This window comes from Cryptomeria japonica, chromosome 5 (genome assembly GCF_030272615.1).
Source record: "Cryptomeria japonica chromosome 5, Sugi_1.0, whole genome shotgun sequence".
NCBI lineage: Eukaryota > Viridiplantae > Streptophyta > Pinopsida > Cupressales > Cupressaceae > Cryptomeria > Cryptomeria japonica.
Genome location: NC_081409.1, coordinates 484,012,716 through 484,028,374, shown reverse-complemented (window position 1 = coordinate 484,028,374; position 15,659 = coordinate 484,012,716). Strand labels below are relative to the sequence as shown.

The following is a 15,659-nucleotide window of genomic DNA, read 5'->3' as shown; positions in this document are numbered from 1 at the left end:
TAACTATTAAAGCCGCTAAGGATCGATGCAGATCAATCCAACCAAAAGATTTTGGTGGTAATGGCCAACAGTGTAATAAATCAGAGAGCATCTCCATGACTTTGTTACATTTGAAAGTTATTAAAGAACTGAAAAACAGTTCTAAACTCCACATGATGAAGCTTCTGTTAACTGATACATCTTTGGAAGAAACTATGTAATTTTGAAGATCAACAGATATAACCAATAACAATTACCTTCCAACCCTAAGCCAACAATCATAATATCTCATATATTCAGAACCATCTTTTGTAGAATCAAATGGTAGCAAGTCTTTCAATTTTATGCGAGAATCTGCTGAATGACCATGAGATTTATACCAAATACCCAACTTTTTCATACTTCCTACCGATGCTGCCTGACTGATGCCTGGTCCATTTCCTGCATCACTTGAATTCCAGGCTTCTCTCTTAACGGATAAGAGATTTGTTTCATTTTGGGTAATGTTTGTGGTTGCTATATCTTGATTAATTGGAATCGGCAAACATCCTGCAATCAAGCATCTGCAATAAATTTCAAATCTCCCATTTAAAAGTTAGAAACTTCAGAAACACAAATAAAATATTAATTATACCTTCATGACTCTCATGGTATAGTCTATGTTGGGAGTAACCTTCCACTTTTACGCTCATTGGATAGTCTGCAGAAGCTCCACCACAAGAATTAACTTCAGGCATATCTGATTTCTCATTTGAAGAAAACAAATCCAGCAAAAGTTCAGATAGTATCAAATTATTGTGCCCATTTCTATTAATATTGTATCCTAATGGTCTGATTATGTCAACTCCAAAATCATTTTCTGTGGACTCATCTTCCCTGACTGAACACGGATTTACATGTAAGGAAGGTTCTACTGTAGGAAAACTAATGATAGATCTTGCAGTAGACGACTTACATGCCTCATTAATTACCATCGCCTCTGTATCATGAACTTCTGAATGCGTGCTCATTTGATTCACAATTAAGCCTTCATGACCTAACTCTTGCACTTTGTTCCTTGTTAGAAACAGTTTCCCTGTTCCTTTTTCTTTGGAATCTTCTTCTAAGTGTCTTCTCTTCCCATCGATTTCAGTACTTGCCCCTTGCATTTCATCGGCAATATCCACTGAGTCCCCCATATCATGAACTTTGTTTACAGGACAAAGGCTCACCTTACTGGCAACTGGACCTTGAGAGCCTGACAGATGCTTTTCATTAGCTAGACCTGTCCATTGTCCCATCCCAATATCTTGATAAGTCTTTTGCAAACTCTCTTCGACAAGTGGAAGTTCATGACCTGATTCCTGCATTAAAATAACTACCACGAATAAGTGCTAGAATACATATCCAAGATAATTATACTTATACAGTGCAGTAACATTTTCATAAACTATCAAATGACTGTATGGATTTAACAACTATAGAATATACTTGAAAATTAAAGTTATATGTAATTACCCATCCTTTTTAGTCCTTGCAATATTGTTTTATCTGTTGTTTTCAATTGTATTTAATGCATTAAGGATTAAACTACTTAATATCCCTTGTACGCTTGAAATGAAATGCAAGAACAAGTTTAATGCAGATAATACTTAGGTCTTATATTTCTCAATTTTATAGAATGATTTATGACCCCTTTGGTAGGAAATCTCTCACCGCATCACGTGCTAAGAAGAAATAGAGCTTGAGAATTAAGAACTTCATGCTGTGTGGCTATAGATGGCTACCTCACAAGTATGTAAGGGAGCTATGTGGAATGATATAAAGGTTTGCTAGAGCTAGTTTAATGCAAGCAACCTTTAGGTCTTATATGTGTCAATTTTTCAGAACGATATTTGACCCACTTTTCAGGAAATCTCTTGCCACATCATGCGCCAAGAAGAAATACAGCTTGAGAGTTGAGAACTCCATGTTGTGTGACTATAAATGAGATGCAGGAAACGAAGGTTTGCTGGTAAAACCATTTCCCTAGTTGCAAATTCGTCACCACAAAATGAAGAAAACCAGAGAACGTTTCCATCTGCTGGTTGAAGGTTCAGTGCTCAAATTTCAGAGGCTAAGCAAAGAATTTAGCTGGATATCAGAAAAGAAGAGCATTTCCCTGTTGTTATGAACTCATAAACTACACCTTTAAAAATGAATATAGTCTACTCTGAAACACTTCAAAGTTCATCAGATCTCTAATATGCTACATATTGAACAACTGGGCTTAGCATTTGTCTGTCACCTTTATTTCTAAATTCTAATATGTTATGTTTTGTTGCTTAATGGTTTTATTTTATATTTTATATACTTTGCAACACACATTAAGTATTTTTCATTTTAAAATTTATAAACATGTAATAAATGGTCAAGACAAAACTTGGCAAGCTCAACCAAACCAAAAAGTTGGTCTGGGCCAAATATCATCCAAGTCTGACAGAACCTAGTTAATATCTTAAAAAGGCCAAACAGAAAACTCAAACCTCCAAAATAAGAGTCATATGCTGCCACCAAATACCTTCTTCCTCGATTAGACATGTTTAATATTGAACAACAGCTGAAGCTCCCAGAGTTGAATCCTAATCATGTGACACCAGCAACAGCAGATCAATTCAATGATAGACAAAAGGGGAACAAATGGCAACAAATTCCACCGCATAAGGTTGTCAAGGTATTGGTTCAATTACCAAGCAAAGTGATCCACCGCAAACCAGATTCAGCCAATTCTCACATCGGTCCAAGAGCAAGAAACACTTGGACTCTGTGCTTCGCAAGTGAGGGGCAACCAATCCAGAGGGCAATTGAGGACAAAATTTTATGAAAATACCAAAAAATAGTTATTATTTTGAGATGTCATTTTGCTTACCACTGCTAAGCATTTAAACCCATAATATATGTTGTAAAGCTTAGAAATTACTCTAAGTGTGTCAGGGATAGCTGAATACATCAGGGATTTCTGGTACAACAGCCACCCAAAAAATTCTTTGAAGAGTTCCAAAATCAAAAATGTGGTAAAGTCCAAAACATACGATATTCTGAAATTATATTTTATAATGATTTCTATATTGCAACAGATACACTTCCTTGTAATGTCCCCATTTTATAATAGGATTTAATAATAAATATTGATAATAAAATTAAAAGAATAAAAATAAAATTATAATTAACACATAAAAGAATAAAATTAAAATAATTCAAACTTAGTTAAGTATAATGAATCGTCAAAAGGCGTGAAATGAAAAGTTGCGACCTCCTAAAACATGAGGTATAAAAGGGAGAAAATAACTTCATTTGAAACAACAATTTTAATCTACAATCAGAAGTGCAGATCTGAGTTAAATAGTAAGACAGCAATGAAGGGACATGACCTTTCAAAGGGATATCTCTTTCCAAAGAGATGTGAAAACATGAGGTATAAAAGGGAGAAAATAACTTCATTTGAAACAACAATTTTAATCTACAATCAGAAGTGCAGATCTGAGTTAAATAGTAAGATAGCAATGAAGGGACATGACCTTTCAAAGGGATATCTCTTTCCAAAGAGATGTGTCTCCTCAACAAGACATGAGGGTATAAAAAAAGTAAGGGTATAAAAAGAGTAAGGGCATAATATGGAGAGGGGGGATATGGAGAAAAGGAAGAAAGAATGGAGCATGGGGATTAAAGAAGGATTAATAAAAGAAGAAAGGAATGCGCAGAAAATAAGGAAGTGACTTTTAAGGACAGAAATGATGAAAGGTTGTGACCTTTCGAAGGGGTGGTAATTGTGAAAGGTTGTGACCCTTGCAAAGGGAAGGCATGATGAAGGGGTGTGACTCTCCCTCACATTGGAAGTTATAAGGGGGAGAAGGTTTCATTTGAGAAGGAGAGTGGAAGGGGATTCCCTTTTTAGAGCAGAAAGGAGGATATGGGATGCCATCCTAAAATGCAGAATTCTGAGTATAAGCAGCAAACACATAAATATGTTATCAGCAGATTTGGAAAGGGGAGTATATGCAGTCATCGATGGCATAAAGGATCTGATATATCTTAAGACATAATCTCAGGCAGTCCGTCTAACTACTGTTGTGTGGTATGGTCATTCTGTGCAAACCCCTAAGTATATATATATATATATATATATATATATCTGTTTCTGCACATCACTGTCTGCATAACAACTTCAGCATCTTGATGCATATATATATATATATGAAGGAAGAGGGTCTGCAAGAGGGGTACGGTGATGAGGCATTCCTCTATGGTGAGCCACCTCTATGAGGGGACCAGATGGTCCCATGAGGCCAAGGAGGTACAATGGGTACTGCCCTTGGGCCTAGAGGAGATGGTTTTCAGGGAACCTTGTCGCAATCTCTCTCTCTTATCATGATGCATAAGTACAAGGGGACCAATTATAAAAGGGAAGGAGAAAGTTGGCAAGATGACGAGTTAATGGAAAGGGGCACCTCACTAGGTAGGCCACCTCATCTGAATGGCATGAGCCACATGAGACCAAGAGGGATGGTATATCCGCTCTTGGGCCCAAGGTAGAGGGTCCGAGACACCACATCAAGGTCACTTTCTCCTATGCTCTCATATGGTTGAGCCTCCAAGACATTTAGAGTATTTAATGGATGAGTCACTAATTCTGTTATTGATTATGATCTAAATATATATAAATTAATTCTTAATAATGTTACTGCGAATTCACTAATATGATCTTTGTTCCGCTATGATTTCACAAATCTGATTTTTGAGATAATTGTTGTAAGAAGTTTCTAATCTGTTGCAGGGTTTCAATTGGGTGAAAGGTATTTCCTAAATCCTCTTATCCACTTGGAAATTAAGAAATTAGGGCAAACTTAGGGCATACCCAATTAGGGGACATTATAAATGGTATAAGAGCATGATTCTGCCAACCTGCAGGGTAAACCTACTTTGACAGTCATTCTCCTAAGGCCAACAGTGAATGTCCATATGTGTGTAATGTGTGTTGAGCATGCTTACTCCATCTATATTTTATATGTAATATATGACTTGTGTTGCTTCATGTCTGATATGTTTCAAGCATGTATGCCTTGTGTCTTATGTGCATTTATGTGTTGCTTCATGACTGATGTGTATGTCCACACCATGAGTGCGTTTCTCATTTATGCTTTGTACCTTACATGTATTGCTTCATGCCTTACATGTGTGCTTCATGCCTTATGTGTATTATACTTCATGCCTTTGTGTATTTATGTGTATTACTTCATGTCTTACATGTTTTACATGTATGCTCCATGTTTTATGCCTTGCGTCTATTCATGTGTACGATTCATAACTTACGTGTATTCATGTGTATAATTCATGCCTTACGTGTATAAGTGTGTGTACTTCATGCTTTATGTATATGCTTTGTCTTATGTATTCATGTGTACAGTTCATACTTTACACCTTATGTGTATTTGTGTGTCTGATTCATGCCTTATGTGTATACTTTGTGCGTATACTTCGTGCTTCAAGTGTTTTCTTCATGCCTAATGTGTTTTCAGCATGTTTACTCCATGTGTGTTTTATATGTATAACTTTCTCATTTATGCTTTGCATCTCGATGCTACATATCATAAGTGTATTTGTTTGTTTGCTTCATCATTAATGACTTACAGCGTGCTTACTCCATAAGAACCTCTCATGTATCACCTGTATCTTATGTGCCTTATGTGTCTCATGTGTTTGCTCCATGATGTTCTCAGCATGATTACTTCATGTGTGTGCGCCCTCCTAAAGCATGCCTTGTGTCTTACATCACCTTTGATGTGTTAGCAGCAAGTTTATTCCATGTGTGTTTCCAAAGCCATCTTGAAGCACTCCATGATCATTGCTTGAGGACAAGCAATTTTGGGCAGGTGGACTGTAATGTTCCCATTTTGAAATAGCAATTAATAATAAATATTGATAATAAAATTAAAAGAATAAAAATAAAATTATAATTAACACATAAAAGAATAATATTAAAATTATTAAAACTTAGTTAAGTTTAATGAATGGTCAAAAGGCATGAAATAAAAAGTTGTGACCTCCTTAAACCTGAGGTATAAAAGGGAGAAGATAACTTCATTTGAAACTGTCACGTTCCCTCCCTAAGGCAGTAGTGCTCTAGCAGGATTAGCCTATTGACAGGAATCCCCATAGGCTAATATAGTGGATAGGGGACTTACACAATGGCACAGGAGGTTTTGATTGGGCATATGAATCATTTCTGGAGTCTTAAGCCAGTTTCCTATTTTTTAGGGAGAGGATCCTATTTTTTAGGGAGTGATTGTTAGTTCACCCGGAGCTTGGGGAAGCATAGCAAGAGACACTGGGAGCATCCCCATTTGTTGGGGAACTGTCTCCGAAATTTTAGGGAGATTCCTATTTTTTAGGAGTAGACTGATAGTCACCAGTGGACCCACCAGGATGTCGGGAGAATTGTCATGGAGCCAGTGGAGTGAATTTCAGTGACCAGGGACAGTTCCTGAGTCTTTGAGGAGGATCCCTACTTTTTAGGGGAGACTGGCAGTTGGAGCTCTACGTCCAGTCATCACCCCGGGTACCAGTGGCACCATTGGTTTCAGTTTGGGGGTGATTGGGTGCGATTTCAAGGTGTAATTTGAATATTTAAATAATAACTTTAATATCTTCGTTTATTTAAATAAAATGCCTAAATAAGGTTATTATATTATTATAATGATAAATGGGCCAAGTGGACCCCCTTGGGAGTCATGATGCCTAGAGACATAATGTTGTTTTTTAAAAACAACTTAATGAAATAAACAAAAAGCATTCCCAAAAAGGTTCGAACTTCTTGGTGAGGAACATATTCCAAAGCATAAACTTAGAATATGACAAAATGATGCCTTTTGAGGGAGTTCGATCCAAGAGGAAGGAATAAAGTGACTTTTGGGAGGGAAATTTGGCTTTCTTCAACTCATTTTTACAGCAGCATTAGGGTTTTGAGCTCTGAGCAGGAGTTTGAGCAGCAGATCAGACCTTCTAGGAATGTAAACTCTCGGGAGAAGTAATACCTACAGGTGTGTGAGACCATCCAAAGGTATTCTTGAAGGGATAATCATCATTTCCAGCAATTGTTAAGGTGAATACAATGGATCAGTCTTTTGGAGGAAAGATTAGAGGAGTTTCATAGCAGATCAAAATTATTTGGAGTCTCTACAACAGTCCATATCAGCAAAATTAACCCAGCAGTACCCTCTTTTGGTCATTACTTGGAAAGTACAGTTGGACATGGGTTTTTGGGAGTCATCTCAGACCAAACATCAGAAGACCCAGTTGCTGTTACAAACCAGATTGAATGTACTGTACTGTGCCAAAAAATAAGGCCATTGGGAGCCCATGAAATGGTTCAGAAATTCACAAATTTAGTACTACTGTGTGTTTGCCACATACGGGTAAATGATTAAATGCCGAAAGTAAATGCACAGAACATAATGGAAATATATTAAATAACAGTCTCTGTATTAATTCAACAGTCCATGTACATCAAGTGCTTATAACACTAAACCCAGATACGACTATCATGATGATACTAAGAAGGAACGGTATGCAATATATAATACCCGAAGGGGTGCAACCAACCGTCGTGTCCAACTGCCCTTCGAGACGACTAACTAACTGACTGCCGTAACTCATTATTACCGACGACAACATAAACATAATATGACAACATAACATAATGATTATTCCCGGCAACACTGTGCACGGGTATGTCTCTTGTAGTTTGAAGTAAATTAAATTGATTTTGAAATAAATAAAATCAGTAAATTAGCTATTGTTGCTGTCCCTTTCAATTGGCATTCCATTAGTTGCATTACCTGGGTGTTATTTTTATTTGCAAGCATCTGCAGTCCCAAAAACACCAAAAAATCAAAAAATCATAAAAACAAAAAAAAACTCAGCCCTACAATCAGTTATGCTTCCGTGATCCGGGTGGGTCACTACAGAAACAACAACTTTAATCTACAATCAGAAGTGCAGATATGATATAAATAGTAAGACAGCAATGAGGGGACATGACCTTTCAAAGGGATATCTCTTTCCAAATAGATGTGTCTCCTCAACGAGACATGAGAGTATAAAAAGAGTAAGCAATTAATATGGAGAGGGAGGATATGGAGAAAAGGAAGAAAGAATGGAGAATGGGGACTAAGGAAGGCTTAATGGAAGAAGAAAGGAACGGGCAGAAAATAATGAAGTGACTTTTAAGGACAGATATGATGAAAGGTTGTGACCCTGGCAAAGGGAAGGCATGATGAAGGGGTGTGACTCTTCCTCACATTGGAAGTTAAGGGGTAGAAGGTTTCATTTGAGAAGGAGAGTGGAAGGGGATTCCCTTTTTAGAGTAGACAAAAGGGCAAAAAGGATAAAATGCAGAATTCTGAGTATAAGCAGCAGACACATAAATATGTTATCAGCAGATTAGGAAAGTGGGGTATATGCAGTCACCGATGGCATAGAGGATCTGATATATCTTAAGACATAATCTCAGGCAGTCCTTCTAACTATTGTTGTGTGGTATGGTAATTCTGTGCAAACCCCTAAGTGCTATTACAATATATATATATATATCACTGTCTGCATAACTACTTCAGCATCTTTATGATTATTTACATACTGTTGACATGACTATATATATATCATAGAAAATGTGAATCAGACCATTATATTATACAGTTACGTCATATATATTCCCATTCATTTTGAGTGTTTTCCATGTTGTGATAGAAGGAAGAGGGTTTGCAAGAGGGGTGCGGTGATGAGGCATTCCTCTAGGGTACACTACCTCTGTGAGGGGACCAGATGGTCCCATGAGACCAAGGGGGTATAGTGGGTATTGCCCTTGGGCCTAAAGGAGATGGTTTCCAGGGCACCTTGTTGAAACCTCTCTCTCCTATCATGATGCATAAGTACAGGGGGACCAATCATAAAAGGGAAGGAGAAGGTTGGCAAGATGACGAGATAATGGAAAGGGGACACCTCACTGGGTGGGCCACCTCATCTGGATGGCATGGGTCACATGAGGCCAAGAGGGATGGTATATCCACTCTTGGGCCCAGGGTAGAGGGTCTGAGACACCCCATCGAGGTCACTTTCTCCTATGCTCTACTATGGTTGAGCCTCCAAGACATTTAGAGTATTTATTATTTAATGGATGGATCACAAATTCTGTTACTGATTATGATCTAAATATATATAAATTAATTCTTAATAATGTTGTTGTGAATTCACTAATCTGATCTTTGTTCTACTAATCTGATTACTGTTCTGCTAGAATTTCACAAATCTGATTTATGAGATTATTGTTGTAAGAAGTTTCTAATCTATTGCAGGGTTTCAATTAGCTGAAAGGTATTTCCTAAATCCTCTTATCCACTTGGAAATTAAGATATTAGGGCAAACTTAGGGCATACCCAATTAGAGGACATTACAAAATAAGGTATTTCCTAAATCCTCTTATCCACTTGGAAATTAAGAAATTAGGGCAAACTTAGGGCATACCCAATTAGGGGACATTACATTCCTCCTAGGAGAATACTTGTCACATGGATCTTAAGATTCTCAAGAAACTCACTTCACATTCTATTCTTAATCTTCCTGCTTCCTACCATGCGAATTTATGAAAGAAGTAATAGTCAAATGCACGAAGAGTTGTACCTTTGAAAGATGCCGACTAGGAATGGCACAATTCTGATTTGTATTGTTTCAAATTCAATCTTTGACCAGCGAATTGAAGCTAGAAGTTTTCTTGAGGGAGTTTGGGTGTCGTGTTTTTTTGAGGGTTTTTGAATTTATAGAATGTATAATGCAATGAGGAAATGCAAGTAACAAATGACAACTACTGAAACTAAATTTCAGAATGACTGATTTATTAACAGCAATTAACAAATGCAAAGAATAGTTGAATTTCAACACTAACATGCCAAATTGGCCTACCAGGGGTCCAATGCCTAGCCTGGAGGGCTTCTTTATTGACTTTATTGAATGAAAATGCTGCTACAGGAGCTCCCAATGTGTACCAACTGCTCCAACATGTTTTATTCCTCTAAACAATAATTATCAAAAACAATTGAAGGGATGAATAGCTGATTTGGAGCTTATTCTGAAATCTTGCCAAGAGAGATCACCAAAATTGCTTCCTTTTCCCCTCTAATTTGCTGATATCATTCAAATGTGCTGGGGTTTCACCAAATACATCACCAAAAGGCCTTAGTAACCTCCTAACAATGATTTCACAAGCAATAGCTGCTCCAAAACCCTCCTTATTTATTTGCAACCCCAGGCTCCCACAAATGGTACAGTTGACCTAGGGAAGGTACGGCTGGCTTAAAAGTGCAACAAACTTGCTGAAAAATGTAACCAAACTGCTCAGATCGGATTGACAATGCAAGCCCTGCAATCTGATACAAAAATCCACTTGGTTGACCCTTGAATGTGTTAAGAGTAATAATTTCTTATATTGTTAATGGTCAACTTAGGTTGTTAGATTTCATTAATGTATATACAGTATTAGGTAGATAGAGGTAGGTAATATCATTAATTTCTACAGTGTTTTGTATTTCTATAGAATGTAATCTTTACCAGTTAATATGAACTAAGATATTTTACCAGTGAATCTGATTTCCACATGGTATCAGAGCTAGGGCACGGAACCTATTTTTCTCAGAAAATCTGCACGTTTTTTAACGACCTAGGGTTTCTGCAACTTCGCCTGGGGTTTTGACCCTCTGTTTCAAGGCGAAAAAAAATTTCAATCACAGATTCTTGGTGGGTTTTTCGAAACCTCAACTGCGTCACCATCAGATTTTTTTGGGTCTGCAGTATTTTCGCCTAGGGTCTTGACCCTCTGTTTCAAGGCAAATTTTTTTCCGGTTGCAGAATTGCTGTGGGTTTTTAGAGAGCTCAACAGGGTTGTCGTCGGATTTTTTTGGCTGCATTGTTTTTTGTGCCTCATTTTTTGAGCCCGCGGATTTGACCCTTCATTTTCAAAAAAATTATTCTAATTGCAGATTCTTTCTGGGTTTTTTGCAAGGAATTATGGGTCTTCGTTAGATTTTTCTGGATCAGTCAAAAATTTACCTCGAAAACTGTGCTAGGGTTTTGAGATTCTCCTTCGTTTCAAATCAGAAAAAAAAATTATTTGCAGAATCTTTATGGATTTTTCAAGATCTGAACTGGATTATCATCAGATTTTTTCCGAGTCTTCCAAAAAATTTCTACCTCGAAAACTGTGTCAAGGTTTCAGTTTCTACCTCTAAATCCCACTAGAAGAATTTGTTTTCATCCTCTAATTTTCATGCCTTCACCAGATCGACCTTGGGGTATGTGATGGCATCGCCAACGAACATTATGCTCGAAAGAAGCCAAAAGTTCAATGGCCGCAACTACAACACCTAGAAGCAGCGTATGTTGACTATTTTTTAGTACCGATGTCTTGATGCAGTTGTTCTAGGAACGTCTCAACATTCAGATACTGTCGGAAAAGATCAGGACAAATGGGATGAGCACAACCGGGAAGCCGTCATGCTCATCAAACTCTCTGTTACTAATGAGCAGCTACCTTAGGTACCGTCCGGCAAAACTGCGAAGGAAATATGGGATCATTTGAAGAGTCTTCATGAAACCTCTGACAAGAACAAAGCGTTCTTTCTTAAGAAAATCCTCTTCACGATCATGATGGATGAGAAAACATCTCTTCAGAAGCATCTGACAAAGATCAAGGATAGTCGCGACCAGCTAGAAGCTATTGGTCGAAAAATGGAGGAAGAAGATATGGTGGTCATTACTTTGAAGAGTCTCCCACGCTCGTATGAGCATTTCATCAAAACACTCAATATCACTTCCACTAATGTCGATTTGAAGTTTTCTGATCTTTGTAACAAGCTTTCATAGCAAGATCGGTGATGACAGCAGTTTGGAAGCAGTACCAGTTCTCCCTCCATCGAGCACTCTCTGCCAAATCTTCTACTAAGAACAAATGGAAGGCTCAATCTTCTCAGCCGAAAGGCTTTGGTTCTTCTCAGAACAGCAAGAAGAAGAAGAACGTTCAGTGCAATTATTATCACAAGTTTGGTCACATGAAGGCCGAGTGTCGAATTCGAATGGCTTCAGAACAAAAGAAGCAGGGAGGGTCTCAACAGAAAGCAAATGTCGCCGGACACTCTGAGTAGAAAGAATCTGCTTTCTATGCTTTTATGGCCAAGAGAATAGCAAATCCAATACACTCACCTGCCTGGTATATTGATTCAAGAGCTTCACGGCATTTTACTCATCATCGGGAATGGTTCACGAAATTTAAACCATTTTCGGATTCAGTAATCTTCGGAGGAGAAGAGTACACAATTGCTGGTAAGGGCACTGTCCAGATTCACTCAAGAGGTAGAAATTTAATTTTTCTTGACGTCTACTATGTTCCAGGCATGGAACATAATCTCCTCTCCGTCAGTCAGATCATGAGGCATTCTCCTCAAATAGATGTCGTCTTTTGTTCGTCCATCTGCAACATCGTTGATAGGGAGACTCATACTACAATCGCTATGGGACTTGAGGATCATGGTTTGTATAGACTTGTTGATTCTAGCGATTCTCAAGAGCACGCTTTGGTTGTATTGTCATTTTATGACACCCTTAGTCCATCAGTAAGAACCGATTAGAGATACGATCCATGGACCAGTGCTGCCCCAATTGATCAAGGAGAAAAGCAATGGAATTATGAGGTGTGAAGTGTTGTCTCCCCGGAACTCCGGAACCTCGAGGTTCTGAAGTTCCTTTCCTTTGTCTTCTTTTTCTCTTCCCCGGAACTCCGGAACCCCGAGGTTCTGAAGTTCCTTTCCTTAGTCTCCCCTTCTCTTCCCCGAAACCCTGAGGTTCCGAAGTTCCTTTTGTAATGGACACCCTAGAATGCCCAAAAACTAACCCCACTGCTGATAGGAATTTAGTCAAACAGTTTGCAGCCAACTCCTTATTCCTCCGTTTAATGTTTCAATGTTTTTTTTGTTTTTAAGTCTTTGCACAGGTATGAAACCACATAACATGAACTAAAAGAATTTACAATAATAGGCAAATTGGAAATTGAACTACTGCTGTTATAATATTATTTCCAGAATTAACAAAAATCAAATACATAGCAGGTTATTTTCAACTCACTAAATACTCCAGCATTTTGACATAATGTTCCAACCAAAGTTTCTAATTCTGCTGCTACAGTACCATGAATAGTGCTGCATGAATAGTGCTGCATGAATAGTGCTGTGTGAATAGTGCCAGGTGAATAGTACCCGCGTGAATAGTGCCGCGTGAATAGTACCCACGTGAATAGTGTCGCGTGAATAGTACCCGCGTGAATAGTGTCGCGTGAATAGTACCCGCGTGAATAGTGTCGCGGCCTGTAGCTGGAAATGCAACCAAATAATGCTGCTGCTTGTAGCTGGAAAAGCACCCAATCTGCCTGTAAATGAAGCTAATAGCAAAGGATTCCAAAGGCCAAACCCCAAGGGAATGACGTCTAGAATGTCACAAGAGAGGATAGACGTCCTCTAATGCCAAGAACGGATCTGCAACTCACACACCAAATTCTTCTCATATTCCACATGCCCAATGAAGCCACAAAAGCTCCCTTTTATTCTTTCTCCAAGGGGCGACCCAACTCACTCAAGCAATGTGGGATAAAACATGTTCAATATAAAACATATTAAAATATTCACTTATGTCTCCCTTGGTTGCCCCTTTGATTTACACATATCTCCATAAAATAAATATTAAAGTAACACTTTAATATTTTACAATTAAATTAAATGTTACTTTAATAAAACTTCAGGCATTAAAATATATTAGCAATCGGACTCCGAATAGCATGAGTGATAGCTCGTCGGAAAGCTCTCGCCAAGGAGTATCAAATCCAATCACCAAAACTAGCCCCCGTTGTGTCCTGCTGACTTACTAAAAATAGTAAGTATGTCTGAAACTAAGTAAATCAACTTCGTTTTGGCCCAAACTGGAAATGACTAGGCCAAAACACTCCAGGATCCCTTTAAACCCTTCGTTAGCCCTCGGGACCATGTAGAGCTAGGCTAACGCACATATACTTGGTCAATCTGCTAGAGTGGGGACATTACAGTCCCCCCCCCCTTGAAATTGCTTGTCCTCAAGCAATCTCAGTCCAGCCTGCTGTATCACCTGCTCATTCTCCCATGTAGCATCTTCCTCCGACAGGTCTCTCCATCTGACCAAATACTCCTTCACTATCCTGTTTCTGAGTTTCCTCTCTCTGGTGTCCAGAATAGCCTCAGGTACTAACACGAGCTTCCCCTCCTCATCCAAAGGAGGTAAATCTGCAGAAGGTACTACACTCTGACCAATAGCTTTCTTAAGCCTAGACACATGAAATACATTGTGCACCCGACTGCCCTCTGGAAGCTCAAGCTCATAGGCGACTTCGCCCACTCTGCGAATCACCCTGTAGGGACCATAAAATCTAGGCTTCAACTTTTCAGCTCCGCTCTTCTTGAGTGATGACTGTCTATATGGTTGTAGCCTCAAGTAAACCATATCCACTACCTCGAAACTGCGCTCTATTCGGTGCTGATCAGCGTACAATTTCTGTTGATTCTGGGCCTGCTGTATATTCTCCTTGAGCACTTTCAGGATGTCCTGACTATCCTGCAATAAGTTTTTGGCTTTGGGCACTCTGCTGTCCCCCAAAACTAAATCCATGAAGCTAGGTGCATCATAACCATAGAGTGCCATGAAAGGAGTCATCCTGATGGACATATGATAAGTGGTGTTATAACAATACTCTCCCATATGCAACCATCTGACCCAAGCTTTTTGTTGTGCAGTTACATAGTTCCTCAAATATCCCTCCACCCATTTATTCACAATCTCTGTTTGCCCATCTGTCTACGGATGATAACTAGTGCTAGGTGTAAGATCTGTACCACACAACCTAAACAACTCCTGCCAAAAAACACTCATAAACTTACTATCCCGATCACTGACAATGAATCTGCGCAACCCATGTAACCTGAATATCTCTCTAAAGAAAAGATCTGCCACCTGTGCTGCTGTGTAAATGGACAGAATAGCAAAGAAGTGAGCGAACTTCGTCAAGCGGTCCACCACCACATAAATGCAATCCCTTCCCTGCACTCGTGGTAACCCAGTGATGAAGTCCATCGAAATACTTTCCCATTTCCTATCAGGAATGGGCAAGGGCTGTAATAAACCTGCAGGAAATGTGTGCTCTCCCTTATTCTGTTGACAAACCGCACACTCCCTGACATACCTCTGAACATCATCCTTGAGCCCTCTCCATGAGAACCGCTCTCGGATCTGCCTATAGGTCTTGAAGATCCCCGGATGCCCAGCTGTGGGTGCATCATGAAATGCCTTTAGTATCACCTCTCTCAAATGTGATGACGGAATCAAATAAACCCTGTCCTGAACTCTGATCAATCCATCTATCACCTCATAGCGATCATCCTGTATAGTACCTGAAATCAATCCAGAAGCCCAAGCATCTCCGACATACTCTACTATAATCTGATCTCTCCAATCTCCTGAAATCTCTGCCAGAGCACATAAGTGAGGCTCCCTGTCATAGATAGAATAGCTCCTCTCAACACCTCGGAGCTTCCTACTCTCAA

General features: G+C 38.9%; 1 protein-coding gene across 5 annotated transcripts in view; it reads right to left on the bottom strand.

The window, feature by feature from the left end:
* LOC131030760 (pentatricopeptide repeat-containing protein MRL1, chloroplastic) overlaps nucleotides 1-15,659 on the bottom strand; it is a 268,461-nt gene that overhangs the window by 232,830 nt on the left and 19,972 nt on the right. For 4 of the 5 annotated variants that reach the window (XM_059221492.1, XM_057961675.2, XM_057961676.2 and 1 more), the window contains exons 3-5: nucleotides 935-1,322; nucleotides 614-718; nucleotides 237-528 (exon numbers count right to left, since the gene is read on the bottom strand). In XM_059221492.1, the coding sequence (XP_059077475.1) occupies nucleotides 237-528; nucleotides 614-718; nucleotides 935-1,322 (785 nt within the window). The remainder of the gene's footprint in view (nucleotides 1-236; nucleotides 529-613; nucleotides 719-934; nucleotides 1,323-15,659) is intronic. The other variant, XM_059221493.1, reaches the window with a different exon arrangement.